The following is a 9,207-nucleotide window of genomic DNA, read 5'->3' as shown; positions in this document are numbered from 1 at the left end:
ATATAGGGATTGGGAATGGGAGATACCAAGAAAAGCACCACACTTGAAAGCAAAAGACAATGAAAAAGCAAGAGAGATTATATGTATGATTATGCTAATTAATTCCTTTTATTTTGGATCCACAATCTGGTTTCATTGAGCAATTCAAGGCCCATTTTGTGTAATATCAAAAAATGAGAGCATGTATTAATTTTGACAAGGAGAATAAAACAGTGTAAAATTTATTTATTATTAGTGTAACGATTTATACACATATAATATATCATCCATAATTCATGTTACTTTTTTGAAGAGTCAATGATAATTAAATTTAAACGATAGATGATGCAGTAACAGTGTATAAAACTCATACATGACATACATTTTTGCCTCATAAAACAACGAAAAATATTGAGAATTTTGAACTTTTAGTTTAGGAGGTTGAGTCACCTTTTACATTGTTTCCCTAAAAATGATTTAAGGGTTTGGATTGTAGTGATTTAAGGGCAATGTAATGGTGGAGCATGCATAACTTGATCATAAGAGGAACATAATTAGATGATTAGGTCATGTGTTTTTTTTGAAGCTTTCATGCTAAAGATCCTTCAATTTCATGTGTTCTTATCATGTTAAAGATGTGACACAATTTATTACTGATATTTATGTTTTCCTTCAGTGCTATATGGTATTGGTATATCACCACATATGGGTACGTAATAAATAAAATTCTATTTCATTTGAGGAGAAATTCACTCTAAATTTTTTATTCACACATTAAATCAACTAAGCATATTTTAAGTTCTTTTTATTTTACGAAATGGTGATTGATGGATTAGAAGTGTAAATAAGTATTTGAAAATTATTGCAATAGTTTCACAACTTGATATATAGTCTTAATTCTAAAGCTACTGTGACTTAATTATGATGATAAATACATATTCAACTGTTCACTTTAATATAAACTTAATTGCAACTAATAAATTGAATACAAGTGATTATTTCAAGATAAATGTGGATTATTTGTTCGACCATTAACCAAGGGTAAAAATGGTGACATATGAATGTTAGAAAACCCTTTTAAACTTACTTTTACTTATAGTAAATGTTGTAATAATGTTAACAACATATTTCATATTTTTAAAATCCCATGCAACATTTCAACATTATCAAAACCCAATTTAGTTTATTAATTATGGAAGTCAATAAAACAGTATAATTACTATTTCCCCTAAAAAAGCCATGATTTATGCCATGTGATTGAGTCTCCTCTAGTTATTATAAAAGGGGCATCATATACCTCATTTGCTTCACCCAAAGTCATAATTTAACAAATTCCAAAGCATAAATAACACTTTGGTGCTTCTCTAAGGTAAGGTACTAACCATTGAGCATGGGAAGTTCATCATTATCTTTCTTGGTGTTACTAACATTGTTGTTGGTGATGAAAAATGTTGAATGCAACCCAAACTATGGAGAAGCATTGGCCAAATCATTGTTGTTCTTCCAAGGGCAAAGGTCAGGAAAGCTTCCTCCAAACCAACAAATTAAATGGAGGTCCAATTCTGGCCTAAATGATGGTGCCAAAGCCAATGTATGTCAAAGTTCATTTTCCTTCTCTCACTCTTTTCTTCTTCTTCCTCTTATGAAGTTCTTAAAATTCTCTTTTGGGTGGTTTTAGTTAATTTTGTCTTGGTCTTATGAACAAAATAGAAGGAATGAGGACTGGAGAATTCAGAATGGAAAGTTGATTATGACAAGTGGTAAAAAATATTTTATAGTATAAAATCTATATACTGACAATGTAAAGTTTTTTACACTATTAGTATATTATCCACTATTTATTTGTATTACTTTTGTGTTAATAATTGTTAACAAATTAACGGTAGATGATTACTGACAGTGTAAGAAACTCTTATACTGTCAGTGTATACATATTAAATCCAAAATTTTAACGGTAATAATTTTAAATTATTTCTTAACAAAATTAAAAAGTATTTTTTTCCTACATTATAGTACTAAACTCTCTCTAGTACTTCAGAGGAGCAACTCATTAGTATCACATCTTATATATCTTGCTTAATTTATTACTATTGAGATTATAATTTATGTTTACATGTATGTATCTCTTAATTTGTTGTCGGGTATTCTTTTATTCTGCTTCAATGCAATTTTATTTAGTTTATGCTTACATTTTGGTTGACATGAATTGGTTTTTCACCCTGTCTAAGTGTGAATTGAGAAGGAAGTGACTAAAGTGATATCATTTACACTCTAAGTTGTTTATCTATATTTTCTATAAATCAAGAGTTTTATATGCCGAGTGTGTTTGACAAGGTTTTAGAGGATATTATAAGTCGTCAACATATTTATCTAATAAAAAACAAGCTTGCGGGTATATTTTATTAGATTTCAGAAAACTCCTAAGATTATAAGTTCTGATTTGAAAAGTTTAAGTTATTTATGTTTTACAATCTCCAACATATATTATAATCATTCTTTTTTGAGTTTTTATTTATTCGATAAAATTACCATTAATCAACTAAGAGCGTGAATGGGCACAGCAATAAAATAATTTGGAGACAGTGTCAATAATCCCACCAAATCACCTCAATAATATACTAGTAAGCTGAAATCACATTTTTTGTCCTACAAAATATGTTATTCTATGTGAATAAAGTATTTAAGTTAAAATTTTAATATTGAAGTATTTTTTCTTACCAATTACATCAAGTGACACATGGAGTGACACATTTTATAAAATAAAACATATGAATCCTGCCATCCTCCTTAATTACTACATGAGAAAGTGCTACTTCGTACTTATGTTGACAATTTGTATGCGCAAAAGGTCAATCAGTAAAGTGGTTGACATTTTTTACTTTATATAATTTATTTGAAATTACACTATTACAATTTTTTAATAGATATAGAAATATACTTTTATATGTTTTAACATAAAATTTGAAGATAGAATCTATTAAACTCTTTCATTTAATAAAATAACGGAAGTACATTTAAAAAACATAAGTGTGATGGAAAAACTTACAAAAAAATGTACCAAGTAAAACCAATATTATTAAATTCAGATTGAATATTAACTTAGACTAAGATACTGATTAATGGATCACTGGTGGGTCCGATTGACTAATTATATTAAAAAATTTAATAAATTCATAAAATGACAGTATTTAATATATTTTTATTCTAAGATAAAAATTTATGATTACACAAATATTGATCATTTTTGGTAAAGACACAAGTCTTTATCAAAACAACGAAGATAAAATATTTTAATATAACAAAATGTCACAAATAAGATAAAAACATCGTCGAACAACATAAATTTCCACTTTAATCACAACAAAAATGCACAAGTAAATTTTACATCTAAATAAACACAACAATTTTGTTTCAGCATAAACTAACAAATAACAACTATAATTATAGTAATGATATATTTAATTACAAATAAGTTGAAAGAAGTATAATTTTTCCTCTAAGAAGTTGTTATTTTAGTATTTTTAAACTGATTCACTCGAACGAGTCGAACTGGTTCAACCAACTAAATCACTAGTTTTATACTAATAGAATCGAATCTATTCATTCTAGTCTTGATGCATAATTAGTCGGAAGAGTGAGTCAAACCGGTCAAGCTATTGGTTCTCGGCCAAATTGGTCCGACCAGTCCAAGTCAAGTTTAATAACTATGAGTAAACCCTTGATTTTTTCAGTGCTCTTTTTGAAATGTTATTAAATTATTTTTGAAGATTTTCCAAATACTTTTAAATGAAACGACTCTATTACTTTTACACTATATTGAAAGATTCCTTATGCATTTTACAAAATAAAGACAAATAGCCTCTTTCTTCATTTTATCATAACCCTTTAGTGTGAAGCAACGGAATCTAATTCCATATTCAATTATGAAGTTGAAAGATATACTTATATTTATAACTTAAAAGAATATAGAATGGTATCCATTATTTTATGTTATAATAATATCATTTTCAGAAAAGGTTTAGATAAGAGAATGTTGACCTCAACATACCCTTTAAAAGCTTTGTGCTGCTCCATTGAAAAGGAGTTGATAGAAACTTCTTCTCTTCTCCGAGTATAATAATTATTGTTATTAATACCCTACAAGTAATCAAACCAGTCAGAATAACATGCATAAATTTAGATAAGAGAATGTTGACTCGTCGATTGTATATAATGATCTCACCAATTCATCATCAAATTCATTGGTCTGGATTATTGCACATTAAACAAAAGTACATTATGGGAACCCAACCCAAAATAGTTATATCCAACTGAACTATGTGTCTTACAAAGCCTAACATTGTGTGGCAGGTGGACTTAAGTGGAGGCTACTATGATGCAGGGGACAATGTGAAATTCAACTTTCCAATGGCATTTACCACAACAATGCTTTCATGGAGCACAATTGAATATGGGAAGAGAATGGGTTCCAATATCAAAGAAGCAAGAGATGCAATTCGTTGGGGCACAGATTACCTCTTGAAATGTGCCACATCCACCACTGGTAAGCTTTATGTTGGAGTTGGAGACCCAAATGTGGATCACAAATGTTGGGAGAGACCAGAGGACATGGACACTTCAAGAACTGTGTATTGGGTCTCTTCCAAGAACCCTGGTTCAGATGTGGCTGCTGAAACTGCTGCTGCCCTTGCAGCTGCATATGTTGTCTTTAGGAAGGTTGATCCAACATATTCTAAGATGCTGTTAAGGACAGCCAAAAATGTTTACCAATTTGCTTTGCAATATCAAGGCTCTTACAGTGACTCACTTGGATCTGCAGCCTGCCCTTTTTATTGCTCATACTCTGGTTTTAAGGTAAAATCAAACTCTGGTGTGACCTAGGGCGCATTTCGGTAAACAACATAATTAAGTGTTTATTCAATAGACTAGTTTAAAAACAAGTTAAAAACGACTTATTTTTTGTAACCATATTCGATAAGCTAAAGAAATCTTACAGGAAGATCATAGCCTATTTTTATACGCTGGTCCCGTAAGGTCTCTAAGCTCTATCAAACGCCGATAACATTGTTCGCCAACTGCTATGCTTGAAATCAAAATTGTTTGATAAGGTAAGAGAATTTGTTGTCTTAATAAGCTCTATTTGTATTCAGGATGAGCTATTATGGGGGGCTGCATGGCTTTTCAGAGCAACAAACGATGTTAAATACTATAATTTAGTTAAGTCTTTGGGAGCTGATGATCAACCTGATATATTCAGCTGGGACAACAAATATGCTGGTGCACATGTCCTTCTTTCAAGGGTAAATATATCTCTTGTCCAAGTGTTAAAAAATATGAAGAGTCAATGTTTTTGCTTGAAGTTTGTTTCACTCATTGGGTTTCTATTTCTATTTCTCTTAATTGTAAATGCAGAGAGCACTGCTGAATGGTGATAAGAACTTTGAACAATATAATCAAGAAGCTGAGAATTTCATCTGCAAGATCTTGCCTAATAGTCCCTATTCAAGTACACAATACACACATGGTAAAGGCAACATTAGACCTTAGAATTTCAAAAAAACAGGTTGCATGTATCCATGTCTACATTGATCTGTTAAATATGACAAATTTGTATCATCAATCAATGTACTTCGAAGGGCTTTAAAAGTATTAAAGGACACTATTTTATGCATTACTTCTATTGATGTGTAGGGGGGCTAATGATCAAGCATCCTGATAGCAACCTGCAGTATGTGACTTCTATAACATTCTTGCTTACAACTTATTCTAAGTACATGGCAGCGACAAAGCACACATTCAAATGCGGCAACGTTGTCGTCACTCCAAATACCATAAGAAACATTGCAAAAAGACAGGTAAGTGTCTCATTTCTTTCCACCACTGTGAGATTAATATTCTCCTCTTCTTTGTCGATTCCATCGTTAACCAAATTTGTTTTAAATTTCCAGGTGGACTACATATTAGGAGAAAACCCATTAAAAATGTCCTACATGGTAGGTTACGGTCCAAACTTTCCCAAGAGAATTCACCACAGAGGATCTTCCTTGCCTTCAATAGCTGCTCATCCACAAAGGATAGGCTGTCAAGGAGGTTTTGACTCATTTTTTTATTCATCGAATCCAAACCCTAACATATTAGTTGGAGCCATAGTTGGAGGTCCCAATCAGAATGATCAATTCCCTGATTTCCGTGAAGATTACAGTCACTCTGAACCAGCAACTTACATCAATGGTGCTTTTGTTGGACCATTAGCATACTTTGCTGGTATACATTAATGTCTGATTAGTGGCTTTCACGGGGTTAATTAGGACTCGGTCATGAACTGTAGATAATCTTTATCTCTACCCAACAAAGGGATGTCTACCAACTCAAAAAAAAAGATGGTAGACTATGAAGTTAGAAGTGTTCATTTCCAGTCATTTGACACAAAAACTTAAGTTCTAGTAAGTGTTGTCCAACTTGTTTACTTTGTATTATGCCATGTGCTGTATCAAATCTCCTAAACAATTATGTTATCATATATTATAAATCAGACAACCCCTTCTATCCCTGTGCTCTTACCTCTTCTGCTTCTATATCTTTCCTTTTCATGGTAAGTCACAAGTGCTAAATTTAAATCCTCTAAAATTCATGAGGCATTTTAAAATTTAAAGGACAACACGATAATGTGTAAAATTGATAACCATTAGTGGGGGGAAATTAAAGGAAGATGCAAAGTAGATAGATAGTTGACAATTTTAAGTTTTATGAGATGTAGACATAACAAATTGTGGACTCATGATAACTCAATAGGCAAGTTTTCTCATCAGAAATTATCAGAAAAAATGCACCCTGTACTCTCTTGAATCACACTTTTTCTTTTAATTTTTATCCCTTTTATATGTTATTATGATTGAACTTAAATTTGTATCATTAATTACATTTATATTTAGGCTGAAAGTTTGAATCTTTTCACAAGAATGAACTCAGTTCCTTAGCCTAAACCTACTGTATAAGTTTATCTCAAAGCCAAAAATACTAGCTTCAGAAACTCTATAGTTCTCAAAGCCAAAAACATATCTTAATGTATCAACCACACAAACAGTTTTTGGTGCTTACGCCTTTTCTTTTTCATGAGTCCATCTAAACACACATTTTAATAGTTCATTTTTTTTTTAATTTAACAAGGAAGGTGTTCTTTACCTACGAAAAAGTTTACCAGACAGGCTCTTGAGATCATCACAGTTACCTAAATCTAATATGAAGTTTCTTGCCCCATAATATTCATCATGTAAATAAACATTATTCCACAATGCATGGGCTATATTTTCTTAATCCTCACCCTCCTCCAAAAGAAAGAAAAAAACAGAAAACAATACCTATATTTTAGACAGCAACAAAGCTAACTCCTCGTCAGAAACCTTAGCTTCGACACAAACTCCCAATGATGCCGCGAGTTTTGTAGCTATTTGATGTTTACACTGGAACACAATAATAAAATAGAAACAAAAACGGATATTCTATATTTCAGCATCAGACTGATATGAATGTTTATAAGCAATTGGTGAAAATCAAACAATGGATATGAAGGCTTCTGGCCTTACACAAAGTTGTTCTGATCTGTTCACAACGTCATAGAAGAAAGAACAACAGGCACAAAAGTTCTCAGGAAAACACACATACTTGTCTTTCCTTCGGGATTCTCCTGTAACCTAAACAAGTGGAGTGGTAAGCATTATCTGAATCAAACACCTGAATGGATTCTTATATGCTCAAAATTGTCAGGCAACTTTAATTCCTTTCTCGGCTAAATTACAGCTTTGGTTTCTATTGTTTACTTTTCTTCAAAAACATTTAAACAAGTTCTTATAATTAAAAATGATTTCAAATGTCTTTTCTGTAAGATGAAGATTGTGACACCATTATGGTTAATCCTATGTTGGAAAGTGGACATGCCCTTTATCGTAGTCTCCTAGAGATGGCAAGTGAATTTACATTAGGCATATAAGATAAGCATTAACTGTCCTATTTTATAACAGGAGGAATACTTCAAACGCATTTGCATTTAAGAAAACTCATTACTTAAATACTGACGTAACTATACGGATCAAGACTATTATTATAATCCCATCAGAATTAACACAGTTGGTCGAGCCTTCTCCTACATTATGGCTTGGATTCGACTCTCGTGTATGTAAATTCTCGCTGAGGTCGGTTATCTTCTCTAACTTTGAGTCTTTGACCTTCCATAATCTATTTTTTTGTTAACCAAAAAAAGTAATTAAATTTAGCTTCTTTTATTCAGATTTGAAATCCTGTCAGATAAGATATTTTAAGCCAAATTTTAGCTGCAAGTATTTCCAAAATTTTATAAAACCAATATCCAAAATTTTCAGTTTTCAATAACTATATATCTACCTAGTCAAAGGTGAGCATTGACGCAGCCGTAAGGTTATCCTCTTCTAACCTGAAGGTCACTAGTTCAAACCCGAGAAAAAATCCATTTGCTTGTGAATAAGGTTACGCACATTTATCCTCCCGAACCAAAACCCACCATATTCAGCTAAAAACACTAGTGACTAATGAGAACTCAGAATGTCAAATGTATCCTTTGATTTATTGAATTTTGAAAAATGGTAAAGGTGCAATAAATAAATGAAAGTAAAACCTGAAAGATAACTCTTCCACTGGGTTCTGCAGTAATCCTCTTGACACCTCTTTGATCCAATATTCTAATCGCTCCCTCAAGGTTCTTGCCAAATATGAAACGTAAACTGCGTTTTTTGCAAAGTAGGTAAAACTGAAACACGATATAAAATAAAAATAAAATAATGATTTGTGATTAAAGAAAGTGGAATAGAAGAAATGAACTTACGTCCAAATTTGATCCTGATTCACTGTTATTGCAACGATAGAAGGGGAAGTATGATATGAAACTGAATGGGTTAGTATTAATTGGGAGAATCTGCAATCAGTTAAGAAAAATAGAGAGAAAGAAAAGGGAGATGATGACCTGTGCGGGTAGACTCGATTTCCTTCAGCGTTGCATCTGCTACCATTATACCTGTACCCATTCTCACTTAACTCTCCAATTTTCTTTTTACTTTCTTATTAATAGGCAATAGCTTACTGGTTCTCAAACCTCTGGTGGTATGGTAATTGAAGAAATATATATGTTATTTTTTAAGGTTAGGCTTATTTTTTTGAAAAAATAAGTAATCAAATTAAATTATAAACTTAGTTCTTTTT

General features: G+C 31.6%; 2 protein-coding genes across 3 annotated transcripts; one reads left to right on the top strand and one right to left on the bottom strand.

Annotated features, from left to right (window-relative positions):
• On the top strand, positions 1,301–6,545 carry LOC109343426 (endoglucanase 9-like). Its single transcript, XM_019581697.1, has 6 exons — positions 1,301–1,570; positions 4,330–4,833; positions 5,130–5,279; positions 5,392–5,503; positions 5,671–5,834; positions 5,928–6,545. The coding sequence occupies exons 1-6, from the start codon at positions 1,370–1,372 to the stop codon at positions 6,252–6,254; spliced, it is 1,458 nt and encodes a 485-aa protein (XP_019437242.1). The 5' UTR covers positions 1,301–1,369; the 3' UTR covers positions 6,255–6,545.
• LOC109343427 (zinc finger SWIM domain-containing protein 7) lies at positions 5,954–9,088 on the bottom strand. 2 transcript variants are annotated; one of them, XM_019581699.1, is made up of 6 exons: positions 8,972–9,088; positions 8,834–8,855; positions 8,627–8,732; positions 7,563–7,670; positions 7,338–7,439; positions 5,954–6,036 (listed from the first exon to the last, which is right to left on the bottom strand). In XM_019581699.1, exons 1-5 carry the CDS (start codon positions 9,030–9,032, stop codon positions 7,338–7,340), a joined length of 399 nt encoding a protein of 132 aa, XP_019437244.1. In that variant the 5' UTR covers positions 9,033–9,088; the 3' UTR covers positions 5,954–6,036. The 2 variants fall into 2 exon arrangements, with proteins under 2 accessions (XP_019437244.1, XP_019437243.1); XM_019581698.1 differs by lacking the exon at positions 5,954–6,036 and having other exon boundaries at positions 7,135–7,439.

Source organism: Lupinus angustifolius, chromosome LG03 (genome assembly GCF_001865875.1).
Source record: "Lupinus angustifolius cultivar Tanjil chromosome LG03, LupAngTanjil_v1.0, whole genome shotgun sequence".
In the NCBI taxonomy this organism is placed as follows: domain Eukaryota; kingdom Viridiplantae; phylum Streptophyta; class Magnoliopsida; order Fabales; family Fabaceae; genus Lupinus; species Lupinus angustifolius.
Note: the sequence above shows the minus strand (reverse complement) of the source record. Positions and strands in the feature narration are given on the sequence as shown.

What these genes read in the sequence shown, in the direction of transcription:
- LOC109343426 (XM_019581697.1), top strand. Translation starts at nt 1,370, where the DNA reads ATGGGAAGTTCATCATTATCTTTCTTGGTGTTACTAACATTGTTGTTG. An exon ending in GCTCATACTCTGGTTTTAAG is followed by an intron (nt 4,834 to 5,129) that starts GTAAAATCAAAC and finishes ATTTGTATTCAG; the next exon opens with GATGAGCTATTATGGGGGGC. An exon ending in GAAACATTGCAAAAAGACAG is followed by an intron (nt 5,835 to 5,927) that starts GTAAGTGTCTCA and finishes TTAAATTTCCAG; the next exon opens with GTGGACTACATATTAGGAGA.
- LOC109343427 (XM_019581699.1), bottom strand. Translation starts at nt 9,032, where the DNA reads ATGGGTACAGGTATAATGGTAGCAGATGCAACGCTGAAGGAAATCGAG. An exon ending in AATCGAGTCTACCCGCACAG is followed by an intron (nt 8,856 to 8,971) that starts GTCATCATCTCC and finishes TTGCAATAACAG; the next exon opens with TGAATCAGGATCAAATTTGG. An exon ending in GTGGAAGAGTTATCTTTCAG is followed by an intron (nt 7,671 to 8,626) that starts GTTTTACTTTCA and finishes CCACTTGTTTAG; the next exon opens with GTTACAGGAGAATCCCGAAG.